The 22,655-nt window shown below is 43.7% G+C and overlaps 1 protein-coding gene across 2 annotated transcripts; it reads right to left on the bottom strand.

The window, feature by feature from the left end:
• Positions 1-1,032: 1,032 nt before the first annotated feature.
• PSEN2 (presenilin 2) lies at positions 1,033-22,169 on the bottom strand (the record flags this gene model as incomplete). Of its 2 annotated transcripts, none has more annotated exons than XM_079969305.1 (10): positions 1,033-5,542; positions 6,801-6,919; positions 9,095-9,205; positions 10,245-10,322; positions 13,977-14,075; positions 16,240-16,460; positions 16,786-16,853; positions 20,090-20,231; positions 20,588-20,820; positions 22,026-22,169. In XM_079969305.1, 10 exons carry the CDS (start codon positions 22,167-22,169, stop codon positions 5,387-5,389), a joined length of 1,371 nt encoding a protein of 456 aa, XP_079825431.1. In that variant the 3' UTR covers positions 1,033-5,386. The 2 variants fall into 2 exon arrangements, with proteins under 2 accessions (XP_079825431.1, XP_079825432.1); XM_079969306.1 differs by having other exon boundaries at positions 9,095-9,202.
• Positions 22,170-22,655: the final 486 nt, after the last annotated feature.

Below are 22,655 nucleotides of genomic sequence, written 5' to 3'. Positions count from 1 at the left end.
TAAAGCAGATGTAAATTCCTCTTGTATGGAGGTAGGCAAGAAAGCCAATGAAAAATGTGTGCAGGTGTAGGCTGATGGAGAGAGCACAACCACCTGCAATGCAGGAATCTTTTGCCCAACACTGGGCTTGAACCCACAACCTTGAGATTAAGAGTCTCATGTTCTACCCAAGGAGCAATTTCTTATGGACTTGCAGTTCTTCAGCATTTGTTCTTTCCTTCTACAATGCTTCCCCCCTTTTCTAGTCCAGTTGTCAGTGTGCATATACCATACATACCTTGGCCACCATCTTTGTTGCTTTCGTCATGCTATGTGTGGTTATTTAGCTTTATGCTATCGTGCAGGGTTCTCTTAGCTGTTTCATCAACTCTCTGTGCATTCCACCCATCTCTGTGACACTCTGCTTTAGATTGTTACTAATGGCAGGTTGTTTTAACTTGAAACAAACGCGATCACTCTTGCCCTAGCCTTTTCTCGATTTTCATTCCTATCCAAATGAAATAGGAGTCCAGCACCAATCTGCTTGAGGGAGTTGTCGCAAGATGGGGTCTTGGTGGTGCCCTTCCAGATGTTGTTGGGCTACAGCTCCAATCTGCCCCAACCAGCATCTCCAAAGGTTTATAATGATGGGAGATGAAGCCCAACATCTAGAGGACACCGTGTTGGCTACCCCCAAGGGTTTCTGAGATACATGTGAAATGTTTTCAAGATCAAAATGTACTACACAAATCTGACATATTACATATCAAGCACCGAGAAGAAACATCCACTATTGTTACAATGCCCTCTGGCGGCCAACTACAAAAATCTCATTCTACTGATCTTGTGGAATGGAGAACAACAACTGTCTTACTTTATTCAAAAGAGAGGAAATTTCTTGCTGACCACAGATTCAGTTTGTTACTAGAGGATCATTGAGAGAGAGAAACTTTTGGCAGATGATCAGAGAATTCCTACACTTTCTTCACAACTTTTATTCAGATAACATGAGAGATGTATTTCAGAAAGTAAATCACTTTAAAAAAATAGTGCTGCCTCGTAAGTATAATTTTTATTGTATACATTGCATTTGCAGTAAGTACACAGGGATGTTGTTGTTTTCCTAATGTAGCTAGAAGCATTTCCTGTATATATGCAGTATATTTGTTTCCCTTTCACCAAATACACAGACATACAGCCACACACACGTCCCATGATGAAAATTAATCTGCTAGAATTACATTCAAAGAGATTTCAGGCGGAATTCTTTCCTGTTGGCCCACCCCCTGATCATCCATGCAAAACTGTATAAAAATTTAATGAAGAAAATCAGAACCAATATAAAAGGGAAAGAGATCTGCCATGCAATCGCTATTCATTTCAATTCCAGTTCCAAGAATAATCAGAGAAATCCGATTGATGTCAATAAATCATTGCGGGATAAATCAGTCCAAATTTTGAAAGTTAATAGTTCTGGCTTGTGCATACCATATATGTGATTAAGATTCCTCTAGTCCACATAATATTTGCTACCTTGCTACAGTTGACAGGTGCATGAATGAGTATTTCAAAAAGCACCTAAAAGTGCAGTACATGCTAAACAGCTTAAAGTCTAGAAAAAAAGGAGGGGGGAGAGAGATCTAGACCAATTAAGCAAACATCAGCTCAATACCTTTGCACATGGCAAAGCTCAAAAGTAGCTCCATGAATATACTTCATAATCTTGAAATCAATGCATAAAATAATCATGAAAATATTTTCATGACCAACTTACTGTTCTTCCTTCATGTTTGCAGCACCAGAGTATTGAGAAGCAGCTCATTTAATAAACAAAAAAAAGTAGATCAATTTTTTAAAACATAAACCCCTACAAAGTTCCTTGAAACAGCTTATATATGAATGGAATAGCAAATACTGTATGGATTTGCAAGCGGTCTTAAAAATGTAACATTCATCAATATATTACTATGTAATTAATAGACTTTTCAAAAGTAAGCAATTTAAAATATGTTTTGGAAATAAAAATGGTTGAAACTTAATCTTGATATAGTTTTTAGAGTGTTCACAGAAGGAAACTTCAGGCACAACCTATAAAGCAATCCTGTTGCTCAAGCCCACTGAAGCTAGGGACGAACAGTCCATGTCACTTTTACACATATTCATTCAGAAGTCTGTTCGGTCCCATTTCTGCATTAATGTACACCTTTGCAAATTATCATTTAGATTTCTAAAGAAAAACCAACACTGAATTGAACACAAAAGAGCAAGCGTACACATATTCTGCCCAAATGTATGCATTTCATCCTAAAATACAATTTTTAAAAAACACATTTTGGTAAGTTTTTTGAGCTATGAACTGCATTGCAAAAATTGGAGAAGAACAAATCACATTCTAAATTCCAAAGGAAGGTTCAGATCAGCTCAATTTGAATTGAATCCACACAAATCCAATTCATCAAGCATCCAAAATCGAAATCAATGGGAGCTTCTGCACTTAAATGTCTCTTACATTGGATCCTCCCCCTGACCCGTCTCAGTCCCTTTTGCTTCATTAGGCTATTACTTTTGCTTAGGCAGATAAATCACGTAAGTAGCGTTGTTCTTAGAAGGGGATATTTGGAAGCAAAGCAGATCAGATTTAAAATAAAAACCAAAACCTTAAAACAACCAATGTCCCTGGGAGGAAGTCCAAGTTAGAAGTAAACTATTTGCGGGGCAAAAGTCTTGAATATTTTGAGCACCAACTGTTTCTCATTTAATGTGCACACCAGATTCAAATCTCATCCCTGTGTTTTGATACAAACATTATTCCCCAAACAGTTCACCCTTACATTAAATATTTTCATAGCATTTCCAAGTTAGTCATTTAACACACACCCCACACAGCTGAAAGCAGTTTGCCTGGCCTCAGTCAGTGGCTTCTCGCCCAAATCATTCCTGAACAGTGCAAAGCAAGGCTGTATGTGGGCTGCTTTTTGGCCTGATTGCCAATTCAAGTACGAGGGAAGCAACAGGGCAACTAACCCCTCTGTTATTTTCAACTTGCCTCCACTTAAAGTTGGGCCCTCAGCTAGAGGATCTAAAAGTATGCTGTACTGGTGGTCCCCTCCAGATATTGAATGGACTCCCAGTTCCCATCAGCCCCAGCCAGCTTGGCCAACGGTTAGGAATGATGGGAGCTGGCACCTCAACAATATTTGGAGGGCCACAGGTTCCCCATTGCCACTAAAGGCCCTACAGCTCAATTTTTATTTTTGATCTGCTTGCTCACATTGACCAGTGCTACAAAAACCATTGGGTCTTACAAAGATGTTGATTTTGTGTGTGTGTGTGTGTGTCACCACACTTACGTGCTCAGCACATCTGGGTGGCAGCGGCAGCCCCATCCCGGCCAGCACCAATTCCCTGGGCAGCTCAGTTGAGAAGAGGGCAAGACAGGCCAAACATCTATTGTGCTTCTTGCTTCCTGCACTTCTTGCTGTGCCCTGCAGTGTACCATCCAGAGTGTGAGGAAACTCCCATGCAAGCAGCTCGTTATCTTTGAAGGTCCACTTGCTTCCTTCCCTTGGAAGGGCTTTGGTGGCAAAGCTGAAGAAGCCCTGTACCCTTGCTTCATCCCTGGGGCTAAACTACACATTACACTGAATGGAGTCTCTGGCTTTTCTTTAGTGACAGGTGTGCGGGAGTCCCAACAATTATTGGGGTGGTAGCATGAGAAGCAGGGCTATTAGATTTCTCCTTTTCCTCCCCAGCAATGACTTTCCTGAAAAAGTCATAGCTGGGGAGGGCCTTTTCACCAGGCCAAGTTCAAGGTTTAACTACTGGTATATGAAGCCCTTAATGGCTTGGGGCCAGTTTACTCGTGCAATCACTTCACCCTGTATGTGCCCATTCAACCACTTCACTCTATGGACTCTGCACTGCTACAGGCATCACAGCTGTAAAAAAACTGCTATTTGAGTATCACACGACGACTTTGGAACTCCCTGCCTGTTGACATCAGGCAGGGGCATCTGCTGCACTCTTTTTCATGCTTAAAACTTTTTTTGTTTAGGCAAGTCTATCTAGACATGTAGATGTTGATTTGATTTAATCTTTTTTTACGGTTTGTTTTAATTATTTCTAGATGCTTTTCACTGGTCATCTTAATATTTCCTGTAAACCACTCAGAGGTTTTATTACAATGGATTTGCTAACAAATCCATGAAACACCCCTGCCACAGCTGGGAGGGTTAGCATAAAACAGGAGGAGGAAGAGGAGGTCCCATTGGTGCCAATGGGATTATTTTCTGAAGCCTTATAGCCACATGGAGCCCTTGAATTTTGCCATGATAATGGCTGGGGAGGGAAAGGATAAACCTTCCCTTCCCACTTCCCTCTATCGCAATTCCAACCCCGTCCTCCACGGCTGCAGTTAAAGAAAAAACAGAGATTTGGAAACCTGCAACATATTAATCATGTGCAGTTTTGCCTCCACACAATCCCTGAACTTTAGCTGTATGCCTATTTTAAAGGAGCATTTTCACAGACTTAAAAAAAAAGTTTGCTGCACAACTACCACCATGATAATTACTCTCTTTTTTTGAAAATTAGTAGTGTAAACAAGAATCTTAAATTCGCCAACTACTTACCTCCCAGCCAAGGAATTATTTTTCTCACCGTGGGCTAATATAACCAATACCCTTTCAGAAAAAAAATACCCTCTCATTTATTCCATTTAGATGCTTTGTAGTATTTTTTTAAAGCATACTTTACTATTATTATGGGGCTGCAGCTCTGTAGGGGCATATGAAACTGAACTTCCTGTTCCATCCAGACCACCCCTTGCTCACCCTCAAAATCAGCTGTGGAGGGCTGGCACAGATTTTGGAGATACCTGGTGCGGGGAGAGGAAACAAGAGGCCCTGTTACACCAGTGGAAGCATGCTGGTGCAGCAGTACATCGAAACCATGATTATTCTTCGCTACGATTGCAACATCTCTGGCAAACTGGAATCTCACATTCATCATCTGCTGACCTCCTGGGAGAGGAATTTTGTTTCACCTTGGGCTAATATAACCAATGCATTTTCACATTCATTTACACAATAAACTAAAGCAGGAGGCCAGGCGTCTCAGGGTTATCGGGGCTGCAACGCTACGCAAGCTGACTGGGGAGCAAGTCCAACTGAGATCAGTAGTAAACACAGATAGGATCAGGCTGCGAGCGTCCTGCTCCCAGTCAAATTGTTCACATCAGAAATCGAAGGACCTGGCTACTGAGTCTCAGGAGAGACTCACACACATCTTATTACCGGGATTCCTGAAAAATATATGGCACTAAGTGTAAAAACCATATCTATTGGAAAATGTCCTGTTGCACAGCAAAGACTCCAGAGAAGATCACCACTGGTTTGTTTGCTGTTTTTCAAATATAGAGCTGATGGGCTGCAAGGGTGTCCATGAAAGGCTGCACAAGGTAATCTGTTGAGAAGTAGAAAATCAAGCCAAAGGTGATGGAGATGGGAAGGGCAGGCAACGCTTTCTTGAATACTGCCAGCAGCAAAAGAGTTAAACACAGGCCCTAAGGAGGAGGAGAAAAACGTTACTCGGAAGAAGGCCGGGTTATTTGCCCCCTTAAGAGATAAAAACCAATAGATAAAATATTGGAAGTGTCTTGCAGTAGCTCAAAAGACTAAGGTCAAAATCCCAACACACATATTTTATTATTATTTTATTCTTTATTCAATTCATACACTGCCCTATACCTGAGGTCTATGCTATGCTTAAGTCCACTAGGCCTAACAGATTTATAATGGTATAAACTTTTGTGGACTGCAGAGTACCTCCTCAAGAGACCAACAACTCCCCCTCTTACCTTGCTTAATGTGCAAATTTCTAGGTAGAAAGTATTTTAATGCATTGAATAGAATGAAAGTTTATGAGTCATGGTGGAGGGGAGAGCAAGTGTACAAATTCAACAGGTCTTTGTTTTTTTTGTTGCTATTTTGTTAATGTTGTTAATACTGTTTTATAGGTATGAATGCTGTCGTATTTTGTGAATCCTATAATAGGATTTTTGGTGTAATTCTGATGTTTAGCTTTTTCTTTTAGGTTTTTTTTAATAGTGTTACATACAGTGGTGCCTCGCAAGACGAAATTAATCCGTTCCGTGAGGCTCTTCGTATAGCGGTTTTTTCGTCTTGCGAAGCAAGCCCATTGACAGCTTAGCGGATTAGCGCTATTAGCGGTTTAGCGGCTTTTAGCGATCAGCTGTTAAGCGGCTTATCAGCGGATCAGCTGATAAGCGGCGTAGCGGCTTAGGAAAAGGGGAAAAAAAGGGGGGGGGAACCCCGCAGGAACTCGCAAGACATTTTCGTCTTGTGAAGCAAGCCCATAGGGAAATTCGTTTTGCGAAGTGCCTCCAAAACGGAAAACCCTTTCGTCTAGCGGGTTTTCCGTCTTGCGAGGCGTTCGTCTTGCGGGGCACCACTGTAGATGGGAATTGTTTTAATTGGGATTTGTGATTGTTTAGCTGATGATTTGTTAAGTATTTTATACGATTTATGCTGTATTCGTGATGTTCCAGAATGCTATTTTTATCCTTTGTTTGTAAGCCGCTTTGGGATTTATTTGAATGAAAAGCGACGTAGAAATAGAATCAATCAACCATCGCCAAACTCCCATCAACCCCAGCCAACATGGCCGAGTTCTTGTGGGGTGAGTTCTCACCTTTTAGGGGGTGGGCCCCAAGTGGGCAGGCATCTTCCGCAGCTGAAATTGATTCAGCTAGCCTGGCTTTATGGCATAACACCAAGACATAACCTATTGATTTCACTTACTATGAGGATGGCTACGAAACAAGCCAGAGTTGTATTCCAGTCACCGCTAGCAGTGGCGGCTGCTTTGCCCACAAGTACACTGTAGAATATGAAGTCCCCAAGGCCCAATTTGACGCCTCCTGTTTAGAAGGGAGGGAAAGAAAGGATTCCGTCAGCTCTACGGAATTGCTATTCTGACAAGAAACACAGTGCCATTATCACCAACCGTTCTCTGCTGTTATCGGGGCCAAAATCACCATGGCATTTGCAGCCCTCGAGTGGGTGGGGAAAGAGAACACTGATCTAGAGAAACTGGATCACGTTTCTTATACTTTACATCCATTTCAGATCTGCGCCAGTATTATCAAGGGTAATTTTTTAAAAAAGAAGGGTGCGTTTTTCTGCTTGTCGGTAGGACATCGCTCTTTAGCTTTTTCCAGCAAGAAACTGGATGCCACGAGGGAGAGTTCATAGCAAGCTATGCAAGATTGTTTAACAGAACTTCAATCCTACACACATTTACACTGCTAAACTCGGTAGGGCTTCCTTCTGAGAAGACATACTAAGAAATGCAGTTACTGGCCATGCCAGAGAGGTACTTCTCAAGAGAAAAGGTATTTTCCTATAAGATAATCTGGCTGAGATAATCTCCTGCCAACCTAGCAGCTCGAAAGCACATCAAAGTGCAAGTAGATAAATAGGTACCGCTCCGGCGGGAAGGTAAACGGCGTTTCCATGCACCGCTCTGGCTCACCAGAAGCGGCTTAGTCCTGCTGGCCACATGACCCGGAAGCTGTACGCTGGCTCCCTCGGCCAATAAAGCGAGATGAGCGCCGTAACCCCAGAGTCGGCAACAACTGGACCTAATGGTCATGGGTCCCTTTACCTTTACTAATCTGGCTAAAACATCTGAGATGCGGAGAACTCCTTCTGCTTTAAAGGTGGGTTCTGGAGATAGAAAGCCCTTACTCTGAGATGCACTCAACTTTTATTTTTTTTTTGGGGGGGGGGAGTGAAGTGTAGATTTTAATTCTCCAAAGTTTTGAATCTGTATCTGATCCAGTTAACGGTCAGGCATACGTTATGTCGACACAAATCATTAGGGGAAGCCTTGGGGTCATAGCCTCATGTGAATCCTAACTGACCATCACCATCTGTACTGACAAAGCAAATGATTTGTAATCATAGCATTTCCAGGACACAGAACTATTGTGGAAAAAGCATTGGAATGCATCGGAATGCATCGGAATTCCAAGACTCCTCCCAGGAATAATTTTTAATTTAATTTAATAGACACTTTTCACAAACTCTCAAAGTCATTTCTAAAAGTGCACAACACAAAAATCCTTTAAAGTGCGTGCGCACGCGCACACACACACACACACACACACACACTCTCTTACATAAAAGCAACCCCCTTCACCCCCCCCCCCAGATATAAGCTTCATCACCAAAATGATCCCCTCCCCAAAATACTATCAGCTTTGACACTCAAAATGCTAGGGAGATATTAAGAACTCTGCCATAGCCCCAAACCTTTCCATTCCAATTCATGGCATGTAAAGGTAAAGGGACCCCTGACCGTTAGGTCCAGTCGTGGATGACTCTGGGGTTGCGGCGCTCATCTCACTTTACTGGCCGAGGCAGCCGACGTACAGCTTCCGGGTCATGTGGCCAGCAGGACTAAGCCGCTTCTGGCGAACCAGAGCAGCGCATGGAAATGCCATTTACCTTCCCGCTGGAGCGGTACCTATTTATCTACTTGCACTTTGACGTGCTTTCAAACTGGTAGGTTGGGAGGAGCAGGGACCGAGCAATGGGAGCTCACCCCGTTGCGGGGATTCGAACCGCCAACCTTCTGATTGGCAAGTCCTAGGTTCTGTGGTTTAACCCATAGCGCCACCCGCATCCCTTCATGGCATGTAGTTTGGCATAAATTAGTACAAAAGGACCAAAGAGAGCAGAGCTGCTTTGGGTACAAGATCTCATGTTCAGTAGCTGGTATCTCCATTTGAAAGCTTTCAGATAATATAGCATAGTAAAGACCTCCAACCTGAAGCCTTTGGAAGCTGCTTCTAGCCAAAGGGCGGCATTTGGCTATAGGCACCAATGGACTCAATCTGAAAGGAGCTTCCTATATTTTAAAAATACTAGAGCAGGCTTCACCAACCTTGTGCCCTCCAGATGTTTCTAACTACAACTCCCATCAGCACCAGCCAGACACATGTGGAAGACACCAAGCTGGTGAATAGAATGTCCAAATTCATATTTTGTATAAATACCAGCAAAGTGGCCATAAAAGGGTCTCAACTTACTTTCCTCCTCCTCTAAGGGAGGATCGATTGGATGGTCTGTTCTTGAATTTCTCATGTCAGGAACGGCTGGCTCAGTGTAACAACCATCATCATGGTTCTGTGCTCCTTCTGCTGAGAAGACCAAAAGCCACCCACAACAATTCAGTACATACAATTATTGGATATATATGCACACAAGCACATATAAGCTGGAGTTTTCTACAGACTTGCCTACAAGTCAGTTGTAAGAAAGAGTCAGTATATGTCAAAACATTTCACTGTTTTCCAAGCAAGGATTTCCATACAATATTTATATACCACTTTTTTCATCTTACTTTGATGAAGCAGTTCACAGTACAAAGTGAAACCAAGAATAATGAAAGTATCATAAACATAAACACACACACACACACACCAGAACTGTATAAACTTCTCCAATCCTCACTGCTCCTGGCTGCATATTGGGGGGGGGGGGGGAGAGAGCTGTGCTGCGCTGCGTTGCCAATGGCCTTTCCCCTTCCTCACTCTCTCCTTTCCTGGCCTTGGGGGAGAGGACGGGGAACTATGTGTGGGGCAGGCACTGCTTCACCATGTTCCTGGTGCTGTTTGCCCTACACTCTTGGCCATGCACCATAAGGTCATGAATATAAGCCATACTTTAACTTTTCACAGTCAGAATTTGGGGGGGAAGTGTGGCTTATATTCAGGCCAATACGGTACACCAACTCCACAAAGACTTGATGAAATAGCATTTGAAAAGTAAAAGGGACTACAGTTGTTTTTTTAAAGCACAACAGCAGCAAACCCTGCTCCTAGTGGAAAGCATCCTAGCATCCGGAACATTTGGAACAGAATCAGGGATTCATCCGCAGATCTCAGTACTTGAGCCCACTGCCAAATACATCTGGGTCCGAGAAAAATCTTGGGAGATTCTCACTCACACATAAGCTGTAAGAGGTGCTAGAACTGGCTCTCCTTTCATGGCCAATGTTAACAATTTCACTGAAGTTTAGAATGTCTAATTTCAAAAGTAGCCAGGAGTCTCAGTCAGCAAAGTACATCCAGCGTTTTTGCCACCTAACAAGATGTTTCAGAATGAATTCACATGCTATTCATAAGCAAATGAAGACTTAAAAATAACACAAAACAAAACAGAGAGTGCATAGGTCACCTTGATCCCATGTCTCTTCAGAAGACCTCCTTCGTGCATTGTCTTGTTTTGCCATTCCCACAGTCCACATCATAGTAGCTATAGTGTAGAAAGGAAAATAATACATGACAAAGCTCCACATTCCATATTATATATTGCATTGCAGGTAGTTACACTTACCCATCAGTACAGTGGTACCTTGGTTCTTGAACTTAATCAGTTCTGGGAGTCCGTTTGACGCCCGAAACCATTCAAAAACCAAGGCGTGGCTTCTGATTGGCTGCAGGAGCTTCCTGCACTCAAGCAGAGGCCACGTCGGATGTTTGGCTTCCAAAAAATGTTTGCAAACCAGAACTCTTACTTCCAGGTTTGCAGTGTTTGGGAGCCAATTTGTTCGACAACTAAGCCATTCAGGAACCAAGGTACCACTGTACATAGATTGGGTGCAGTGGGAACTATTTTGCCCAATCCATCAGTTTGTTATTTAAAAAATTCTCCAAACTGAAGAAACACTCTGATTCCAAAGTTTTGTTAAGCCAAAACAGATTTTTCATTTTGATGTTTCATTTTCTGCTGGCTGTGTTTGGACAACTATCCATAAGCTGAGCAATTCTATTTATGAAGCTTTTTAAGAAAACAAACCATGGTTTATGAAGCTATGGATGACAACCAGGACCATTTTGTAACAGCTGAAGCATAAAGACCACAGCATACATTAGGCCAATTTCCCCCCATTATGTGCAAACCAGGGAACCGAGAAAGTGTCACCTTTTTGGTGGCAGCTGCAAGCTTGCCACCCTCGGCAGGGCTTGCTTTTATGTGCAGGTGTCAAGGTCTGTTGGAACTACCTCAGGCTGCCCACGCCTGTGTCCTGTTCATCAAACAGCTGCACTTCACATTCTCAATTCCAGGCTCTTTATAGCAGGTGGGAACCTTTGGCCCACCAGATGTTGCTGAAATACAACACCCATCACCCTGGCCATTAGCTTGGTGGAGCTGATGGGCACTGTAGTTCACTAATATCTGGAGCATCAAAGGTTTCCTGTATTTGTTGTTATTGTTTGAATTTATATACCGCCCTATACCTGAAGGTCTCAGGGCAGTTCACAGAAAAGATCAACATAAAAACCACAATATATGTAATCAAAATAAAAACCACAACCCAATAACACCCCTCCCCCTGAAGAACCACACTTTAAAAGGGCATAGGATGTCAATCAGGTCAACCAAAGGCCTGGTTAAAAAGGAACATTTTTGCCTGGCATCAAAAGGTGTATACTGAAGGCGCCAGGTGAAATTTCCTGGGGAGAGCATTCCGTAGACAGGGAGCCACTGCAGAGAAGGCCCGTTCTCGGACTTCCGGGTTGGCGCCTCCGGTAATGGCGGAATTCCTCTGATCGGGAGGAATTTGCCGCGTGGCAATTTGGGTCTGGCCGCCACGGCGAAGGTGGAGACCCACTAAAAATCACAGGCGGGTGAAGCCTGTGAACTTGGGATTTGGCTGGCACCTTTTGCGTTTCTCCCACTCGCGGGGAAACCCGGTTTTGGGGTTCCGGAGCGACATGGGGTGAGTGGCGCGGTGCTTCGAATTGACTGCTTCTTCCACGGAGCGAAGCCGCATAGCTGTTGCCAGAGAGCGCTGACTTTTTCCTGTGGACAATTTGATCTTAAAGCAACTACCCGTGAGTAGAGCAGAGAATTGGATTTTTAAACGTCTTAATTTGGCACCGAAACGGGGAGGTTCAAAACAGGAAGTCCGCCTCCCCCTTTTGTAAATAGATCGCAGCAAAGAGGTTGTAAGCTAAAGTCTTGGAAAGCCTATTGTAAAGGACTAAATTTCCATCGGTAGAAAACACTAACCCCCCCTTGGAAGCAGGAGAAGAGGGGGGAAGTTTTGGATTGTGTGTGCCTGCAGGAGAGAGTGAAGAAAGTCAAAATACCACCGCTCCGAACCAGGAAACGGGCTGCTAGTAAGACTGACGTTTTTGGATTGTTCGTTGACAGTGAATAGAACGTTCGCTGACAGCTAGCTAAATAAGAGAGATACATTGTTTCTATTCTCTCCGTCTGCTCTTAAAAAGGAGTAAAAGTAACTGAAAATTGAAACTAACTTTATTGTTTGAACGATGTTTAAAAGGACTAAGACAAATAGAAACTGTTTCCCTCTAGAGGAAGCCTTTGAAACTGTTACAAGAGCTGAGCTGGGGGAATTTCCAGTTGCAAGATAAAGCTGTGAGACTTTGGGAATGACCTTGAATCGGTTAAGAATGTCTACAGAAGAGGCCTTAGTGGCTGCATTATGTAAGATAAATGATTCTTTGGAAGAGCTTCACAAGAAGGTGGATTTAACTATAGAAAGTATAAATAATTTGGGACAAAAGGTGAACACCAATACAGAAACTATCCAGAAATTGACATAGGAATCTACTTTGACTTGGCAAACTGCGGAGAAGGCAAGCGAGAAAGCTGTTGCCGTTGAACCTAAAGTAACACAATTGGAGAGAGAAAGAGTCCCAGCCTCACACATGCAACTTGATGATCATAAATTGATGCCGGTTATGATTGAATCCAAAGGAAAACAGACTTTGAGGATCAGAGCCCTGCCTGAACTGGAGAGGGAAGGTTTGATGGACTTTCTCACACAGGAATTTGCTGATTTTTGGGACCTGGACTTGGGCCAAGAAGAGACTAAAATTGTGAGGGCCTTCAGACTCTACCAGAAGAACTTAGAAGAACAACAGTCAAGAGAGGAAATTTTTTAAGACGTCCTGAAATACCTTTTGGATCTTAGGTTTAACTACGGAGATTTGGTTGCCCTGTCGAGAAGGAATAAAATCATCTTTAGGTGGGAGTTTCCCCGAGATCTATTCTTCAGCCTCAAAGGAAGGAAAATAAAAATAAGATCAGTAGAAGATAAAGCAAAGTTCTTGTATAAGTACGAAGAAGACTCGCAGAAGGGACTTGGAAAAGAGTTAAGAGCATCGGACAGAAGATCACCAGGTTGATGGACTATATGGAATTGGCGGAAAGGACTGGCAGAATCCGAGACCAGGGAGAAGAGACGGTGGAAGAAGATTGGAAAAAGTTTAAAGACTATTTAAAGAAATAATGTAAAATTAATGAGTGTTAGAAAAATGTTGGAATGAAGTTATACGGCTTTAGTAGAAATGTTATAAGGAATTAAGTATAAATAGATTATTAGAGTATTAAAGGGAAAATAAGGTTAAAATATGTTAAGACAATTATATGACAGAAATAGAGGAAGATGGAAAGGATTTGCTGAAACAATTAATAGAAGTGGAATACAAAAAGGGAGGTGTGAGGAGGTCGTTGAAACAAGGGAATGAAAGTTAAGATATTGGTATGGTAAGATGTGTGTTTTAAATTGTTTTTGTTTGGTTCTGTTTAGTTTATTGTGTTAGTGTTGTGTTGTGTATTGTTTATATATTGTATTGTATTGTTTTCTTTTTTTCTTTTCTTTTCTTTCTTTTTCTTTGTAGTGTTTAAAAGCAATAAATATTATTTTAAAATAAATAAATAAATAAACAGAGAAGGCCCGTTCTCGTGTTGCCACCCTCCGCACCTCTTGAGGAGGAGGCACACAAAGAAGGGCCTCAGAAGATGATCTCAGGGTCCGAGTAGGTTCATATGGAAAGAGGTGGTCCTTGAGGTATTGGGGTCCTGAGTCCATGTTGCTACACTGCAGGGTATATTCTGCAATGGATGCCCCTACACCCCCTCTGTTTTACTCACACGAATAAATAAGTGCCGGAAATATGGGCTCATTTCTCTCTTGCGCTGTTTCCACTAACATCCTGAGCGGCCCCTTTGGGCACAAGACAGCCACCAAGTCTGGAGAGAGAGGGGGGGGGGGGAGAGAGAAATCAATTTGATCCCAAATCACTTCATAAGTATTTCATTTTCCTGCCATTTAGCAGCAGGTCAGTTTTTCCTACTTATTTTTGTTTTTAAGTATGCACGGCAGACGTAGTTCAGTCACTGCAGTGTAAGGGGTTGTTCTATTTATTGATATGCCCTCTTGGCAGCTTACAAGATAAAATAATCAAAAATTAAATCAGCAAATGAGCAGCAAATTAAATGAGCAGCAAATTAAAAACACACAGCTATCAAGTAAAAAAAAACCACTTTGAAAAATAGAAAGCAGAGGAACACAACTCCATGGCATTGAAGTAGAGCAGAGAAATAAAAATTATCAGAGCTACTGCAATGCTACCCCAACCAAATAAACTAAGTCCTGGGAAAACAAAAGAGGTATTTACCTAGTGCCAGATACTTATTGGGCGGACCTCTAAGAAGACCATTGCAGACACAGGGCCAATGCTGAAGAGGTGCTGACATACATGGCCACTTTCCAAACCTCATTGGGTGGGAGAATTTGAAAAAAGGGACCTTGGACAACAACCTCAAGGCATGGGAAGGAACCAGGGGGTGAGGAGCTAGCATTTGGTTCAGATTAATCTGAAACTGGGTTAGTTCAGAGATTTAACCCTTGTCCAGGGTGAAGTGGCTGTCCTCCAAAACAGCCTAAAGCAACTTGGATCCTTCTCAAACCTTTGGGACCGATTCAGAGAGACACAGACTGGGTGTAGATGAAAAACAGGGAGGGGAGAGGGAGAGAAAGGGGAGTAGTTTTGTCACTGACAAACCTACACTTAAAAAGTAGGTGCAGCTGCAGCCAAATGAACCATGGTTGTTGGGTTCAGATGTAACTCTAAACCAGAGGTCGGCAACCTAATGCCCATGGGCCGTTTCCAGCCCATGAGCCTCCCGGAACTGGCCCAAGGCCGTTTCCGTGGATTGGCGTGGGGATTCCGTGGTTTTTTTCCTGCGGTGCAGGCGCCTTCCCCCCCGACATTTCCCCCCCTCTCCCTCACCACGGCGGAACCTCCTCCCTCCCTCCTCCTGGCGCAGCAAATTGCCAGCCAATCATCTGCTAAGGTTGAGGCCCTGGCCAATGGGCAAGTGGTGGCTGTGTGTGGCCGAGAGGAGGAAGGCGGCTGGGCTGAGCTGGCTGAGCACATTTTCAGCAGCCCCTCATTGGAGCAAGCTGTTTGCTGCTGCCACCGCTGCTCTGCCAAGCACGGCTCCTGCGCTTGCCCTTGCGAGCAGCAGAGGCTGTTGTTGTTGTCAGAAAGAGCAGCCCGAAAGCAGCCCTTTTGGGCTGCTCATTCCTCCACTGCCGCTGCCACCCTCTGCCTCTCGGCAGCACCCTAGGTAGGCAGGACGACGGGAGGGGCTGGGGGAGAGAGAAGCCCCCTTTGCCGTGCATGCACACACACATGCACTCCGGCCCACCAGGAGGTTTGTGGTGTGGTGAACCGGCCAACCACCCAAAAAGCTTGCCAACCCCTGCTCTAAACTATACTTGGTCCAAACCATGGTTCAATAAACAACAAAAAAGCAATGGGTCTCTCCTCTTTACTTCCATTCACAGAAAGTTACAGGGGAGGGATATAGAAGGAATGTATCAGTTGACAGTTCATGTCAAAAACATAAACAGAGCTTCTCAACATGTTCCATTCATCATGATTCCCTAATCCCTGCACCAATCTTTCTGATATTTTTTCCAGTTTTCTTTCTAGGAAGCCTTCTGCAATGCTTGCAGAGGAAGCTGATGGGTCAAGAAGGAGATCTCGGGCCCATTAAAGGGACAAAAACAAATTGTCAATTATTTTATTGTCATCCAGGTGCAAATTCGCTGTGCATGCAAAAGCGAATGTCCTCTGTTGAACCCTGGAAAGCCACTGCTAATCAATGTGAACAGGACTATGCGACTCAATACAAGTCAGGTTCCTGAGGGTTCCTCTCTCAGCCATCCCCCTGAAAAATGCTGTCATGGAAAAGGGGCCATTAGCTGACTATGAAATATTGCTGGTACGAACACCAATTTAGGCTAGCTCCTGTGAGTTTCCCTTTTCCTAGCTAAAAAATGTGATGAAGAATAGAAAACGGAAAATCTTCCATTACCCGGAAGTCTCTTCCATTACAGACGTACCATAAACCGATATGCCTCCCAGAATGACCCAGGCTGACCACTCAGGCAGATACTTAATGAAGACTAAAGCCATCAAGGCACTGATCATGATGAGATAGGCTTGCTGGAGGTGCAAGGGCCCCTTCCAGTGGATGCAAATCATCCCAACGGCTCCAAAATTCCAAATGAAGAAGAACAGGGTGGGATAATCCATAGCCACATTGTAGGTCTTTAGCACTTCACTACAGAACAAAACGAAAAAGAAGTTTAGTCAAGGAAACAAGTAATAACAAGAAGAAGAATGATGTTGTTATTTGTACCCTGCCCATCTGACTGGGTTACTCCAGCCACTTTGGGTGGCTCCCAAAGTAACCACTAGAAGACAACATTACAAACAATGTAATGAGGATTTTGCCCTGATGTAAAACAGATCAGGGATTCTAATCTTTTCGTTATTATCAAACATTCAGAAACTAACGCTAATCTACTGATAGTCATTGGCCGGTCTCTACCTTCTGCCTAGCCCTGTTGAGTTGCTAAGGATCGACAGCACTTACTCACACTTACCCAAGGTAGATGTAGGTGAAGAGGAACAGCAGCATCAGAGATGAGAGAATGAGCCAGCCATGAATGAACTGTTAAAACAGAAGGGAGTGGTACACATGGTTGCTTTGCACAGATCTATCAAAGAAGTGCTCCTCTCCTCAACCAGTTTCTTAACCATACTGCTTGTTTCTCAGGCCATGGCTTGGTTTGCATATAACGTGAATCCATGGCTTGTTTTGGCAAAGTGTGGTTTGTCTGAATTTCTGAATCCAACCCAAAACTATAATTTTGTTTTTTAGCATCAGACTATGGTGCGAAGCCATTGCTTTTTTAGGTGTCTAGTGAACCATGGCTTGAACAAAGTATAGTTTAGAGTTACGCCTGAACCCAACAACCATGGGTCATTTGGCCACCCTATCCCAAACGCTTGCCACACCACAGAAACACCAAGCCAAGAGCAGCTGGAAAACAAAACAGGCTTTGGACAAACCATGGTTAAAGCACACCATGGCTTAAACCTATGTGCCAAAGACTTTGAACATGCGGCTTCCCTCTTGAGGTATTTTGTTCCTTCTCTTTCCAGGGCTTCCTTGATATCAGACTTCAAATGCTGCTACGGTTAACATCAAGAGCAATGAAACAGATGCACCTACCATCCATCAGGCTTTAAGGCATGTTTGCTTTATGGAAACATTTCTGATGCAGCAATCGGGAAGTGCAAGAAACAGAAATATGAAACTAGAAAGCCCTGGATTGTGTGGGAATAGTAACCTTTTGGCCCAGAGTGACTTTGAGCAAAAACATGAAAGGTCAGTGTATATTTGTGAGTTTTTTTCAGTGTCTTGCTCAGGAATAGGGAACCTGTGGCTCTCCAAGTGTTGTTCAACTGTAAGTCCCATCATGCTTGACCACTGGCTGGGGCTGATGGGAGCTGGAGTCTAACAACATCTGGGAGGTTTCCCATCTTTCTGCTCCAAAGTACTTGTCAGAGATCTCCTTATTACAGGTCCCAAGAATCTTTGGCATGCCACATTCTCTTCAGTTCAGAGGCACCCTGGTGTCCTCCTTGCTTGGGTGCCAGTGTCATCATGTTATATTTTGGTGCACTTTTCTCCCATGTGGCCTGAAATTGACATGCGCTATTTGGTTTATTGGTTCAGGGGACACAGAACAAACAAAACCTGATTCATAGAAACTAGGTGGCAACCTCTCTTGGTAATCTGATCCCTTCTCTTTTGAAATTTGCCAAGTTGGATGGCCGCAGGTTCCCCATGCCTGTATTAGCCTAAGTCAACCTCCTATGATATGACTTTACTGCACAGCCCCTTAGGAAACCTGCAGGGATCACCCAGATACTGTTGAAACACAACTCTTTGCAAAGGGATGCATTTGCTATGTATTACCCAAAGAGGCGTTTGTGCTTTCTCCAAGTGCTTCTTCCTGCTCTTTCATTAAATCCTTACAACATTCAGTTACCTTCTCTTTAATAAAGTGCCTCGGCTTTATTAAGTTCTTGGGAGGTCATCCAAAATAACTAATAAAGCAGATGAACAACTGGTCACAGTCTCTCCTTTTAGAGAGAGAGAAAAAGCTGTTGCGTAAGCACTCTTTGGTGTCTTCTGAAGACCTGCCATCTCCCAACTTCTCACTCTTCATAATGAACTGCTGGATATTCTCCTTGATGCACTTGGGATTGTTTAAAGAGGAGGTCTGTACAATTTCTGACCTCCCCGCTGGACAGAGCCCACCAGATATGTACTGTAGCTTGCCAAGCTCTGTTTTCGTAATCCCAGGCAGACAGCAAGGACAGGCAGTTTAATCAAGTCCCTTGTGGACCACCATATATGGCAGGTGGGCTGCTCTTTGCTCGATGGGTTACAAAATGTGCAGGCCTGTTTTAAAAATACCAATTTCACGCTTCAACACAATCAAGTTTCTTGACCTATTTTGGAATGAAGTGGTCTTTCATTTTGTCTTTAAAAAAACTGATTCATGTGCCATGAAGAAACTCTTTCAAAGCTCCATGTTAGTCTAATCCCATGGAAATCGCTTGTTTACCCAAACCCATTTGAAATATTGTGAACAGGCACAAAATGATGTATCCTGCAACCTTCTTAATATCTGTAGGGTTGCCAACAAAAACCACACTAAACCAGTTATTGGATGACCATACATTCCATGTTGCTGAATCTAAAATTTGGACTCCCTCCTTGCCTGTGACCAAGTTATCAGTCCTTTCATTTAAGGAATGAGAATCCCCAAATTTTTGGAAGGGGAGTTTTGGGACTGCATGATCACCATTGCACCATGCAAGGTGCAGTATCAGTCCAAACCTTCTCACTCAGAACTATGGCCAAACAGGGAAATAAACAGACAGGGTTAAAAGATACAGTGGTACCTCTGGATGCGAACAGGATTTGTTCCAGAGCCCCGTTTGCATCCTGAAGAAATCGCAACCTGTGTCTGCGTGCGTCGTGATTCGACGCTTCTGCGCATGCACGTGATGTCATTTTGAATGTCTGTGCATGTGCGAGCGGCAAAACCCGGAAGCAGCGCATTACGTTACTTCCAGGTCACCGCGAAGCGCAACCCGAAAATGCTCAACCTGAAGAAACTTTAACCCGAGGTATGACTGTACGTTTATGGAAGTAAGTCTGGTTCAGAAATGATAATCTGCATATTAATTCTTAGCCTAAGTACAGAACTTGCCCAGCAATATCATAGCAGAATTTTGGAAATAGCACAATGCATCTCTGGCTATTAAAATAACATTATAAAAGCTAAGGGGGAAAGGGCTCTCACCATAGAGAAAGCCTGAAATGAGTGCCTAAATCAAATGATTCTGCAGGTTTTCAATGTTCTTCTGTTTGTAGTGAAGAAAAGCTGGTTGTGGAAGGCACCTATTTGCTAGTGCTTATTATACCAGGTAGCCCATGTTGTGTTGGTGACATGCTATTGGACTACAACTCCCATCATCCTCAATCACTGTCCATGCTGGCTGGAGCTAATGCAAGTTGAAATCCTACATCTATTAGGCACCAGGTTGGCTACCCTGGCATAGGGCATCACCAACACACTTCCCTCCCTGGAAAAGTTTTGAAATAGTTTGTCAGTTGTTCATGGATGATACCTCTAGAAATATATCTAAACTGCTTTTAAAAACATCTCTGAGCCTTAAAAAAAATAATGTGAGCAATACACTTGAATGGAGGAGCAAAAACACATGACTGGTTTCTGACAAGGCAAACTGAGAAGATCCATTGTGAGGACTGCTAAAATGGTATGTCTGTTTTCATCGCTTGCAAATCATAGGCCATTGCCTTACCTTGTAACAACGATACTTGTATAATAGAACCAAGAAGATCGTCATTACTACTATGACACTGATCATGATTATGGTATTCAGCACAGAGTTCAAGAGACGCTGGCCCACATTGGGCGTGTCTTCCGTAAATGGGGTATAAATCCTGCAAGAAAAGCATAGCATGTCTTTTTTTTATTTTTAGAAAAAGTGGTTTTGCTCTGGCACAAATCGATCATCGACACAAACTCAGCCCTCCAAGTTGTGTTGTGGATCAGCAATATACTTAAGCCAATGCAAATCCCCAACTCTAATTGACAAAAAGGTGGCAGAAACAAGGTGCATCAACTAGACTCTGGGCTGACCCTTTCAGTAAGTAGGGACTGAGATTTGTGTTGGAATAGCAAAGGGTCAATTGCAGAGAAAGGAGGACAGCAAAAAATCAAATGAAAAGAAAGGAGGCTTGTTTGGATGTAGCCTTAAAGGCAATCACATTACCAGGGTCAGACAAGGTCTACTTACAGCTGTCCATTCTTCTCGGTGTAAAACCGCACCGACTTTATGGTTGCAACGACCACAACCATGCACAACGTGACAGGCACAAACAGCATGATCACATGTTTTGCTCCGTATTTCAAGGTCAGCTCTTCCTCCTCGCTATCCACGGCAGCGAGGACTCTGGCTATTCTTTCTGTGTCGGCCGTGTTTCCATCAGCCGTTTTGTTGGAGCTCCCGCTGCTGCCAGGGCGCCCTTTCTACAAAGGAAGAACATGCAACAGGGGTTAGCAGCTGGCAGGTCCTATACCTGGATCCCCAGTTGTCCACCCAGGTTACCCTGCCTCCATCCCACTCTGCTCATCTGCTCAATTGCCAACCTACCCAAGTTCATTTATCCTGCAAAATGTAAATAAGAAAAAAAGGATGTTCTACAGCAGGCATAGGCAAACTCCAGCCTTCCAGATGTTTGGGACTACAATTCCCATCATCCCTGACCACTGGTCCTGTTAGCTAGGAATGATGGGAATTGTAGTCTCAAACATCTGGAGGGGTGGAGTTTGCCTATCCCTGTTCTACAGGGTGCAGCTTGGAAAGTGGAAGGAGCAGGCAGTGCTCCTTGCCCTCAGCAACCCCTCCATTCAATAACCCACCCAAATGAGTGGAGGTTGAGGAGACTTTGGTGTGCACAGGGCTTGCCTATGTTCTGCCACAGGGATGAGGAACCTCCTTTCAGACAAAGGTCCATATTCCCTAGTGGGTTTTCTTTTGAGGAGGGTGTGTGTGTCACATGACAGCGGTGGGCAGAAGCATAGGCAAAACACAGATGGGACTCTTACCTTTGGACAATAAGCTACATTCCAGCCATGGTACATTCCAGCCACGTCTCTCTCTCTCTCTCTCTCTCTCTCTCTCTCTCTCTCTCACACACACACACACACACACAAAATTTGATGTTCCAGGAAAGCAAGATGCTTTTGCTCAGTTTAATTACACATTCGGAATGTGACATTCCAGCCAGAAAAAAACAAACACCTCAGGAAGGTGCAATGCTAGGGAAGGCTGTGGCATGGGGAGAGTCCAGAAGACTACATTTGGTCTCCAGACCATCTCTGTTCTAGAGAATTTGAGCATCACCAGCCAGTGGCGTAGCGTGGGTTGTCAGCACCCGGGGCAAGGCAAGTAATTTGCGCCCCCTCACCCTACCCCTACCCCTAACCCCCAGATGTTGCACCCGGTGTGGCCGGCCCCCCCTGCACCCCCCACGCTACGCCACTGTCACCAGCTCCTCTTAACAGGAATATCATCTCCACCTTAAGTCACTCATTCTAAGGCTTAAAAACAAACAAAAAACCCCACACTGATAAGTGACTCAGGAAGGCATATGAAGGAAGAACCTGCACAGAGGACAAGATCAGGGTTTTACAAAGTGTTCCTTCTTCCCAGAAGTGGAATATACACCTACCCTGTGTGTGAGTGTTTCTCCTGCTTCTGGTGTTTGTGTGTCATCTTGGTAAGAAGGCAGAAGGGGGCTCTCAGCCGACATCAAAGACGTTCTCTCGTTGCAGGGTTCCTCCTCGCTGTCTGAGTTGTTCATGAAGGTGATCATGCTTCCTCCTTCACAGAGAACCTTGTAGTGCTATATCAGAGACCCACAAAAGGTTGAGCCATGGGAGAATGGCAAGAAAAAGTCGAAATCACGACACCTACGAACTTATTTTGAGCACAGCCCACATAAGGCTACTTACACATAATCAAAGCACAATACAATTTAAAACGAAGAAAAACTAGGCAATTTATACGCATCGGCACAAAACTTCAGGGGAATCCCCACTTACACAGGGGTTCCATTCTGGATGTGTACAAGTGGGGGTTCCCCTGTTCCGCCCGCCCCCTCTCCCAGTTTTCGGTGTGCGTGTCAGTGAAGTTGGAAGATGCCTGTGTAAGTTTCAGCAGAGTCAAACATAAAAAACACCCTATGGGTGATATTCAATGTTAGTCCTACTCAGAGTAGACCCACTGAAGTTCATGAATGTGATTAACTTAGACCCACCAAAATTAATGAACCTGTTCTTAGGACTTAGTTGAATACAAA

The sequence above is a fragment of the Podarcis cretensis genome (assembly GCF_951804945.1).
Source record: "Podarcis cretensis genome assembly, chromosome: 3".
NCBI classification, from domain to species: domain Eukaryota; kingdom Metazoa; phylum Chordata; class Lepidosauria; order Squamata; family Lacertidae; genus Podarcis; species Podarcis cretensis.
This window is presented reverse-complemented; position numbering and strand designations above follow the sequence as displayed.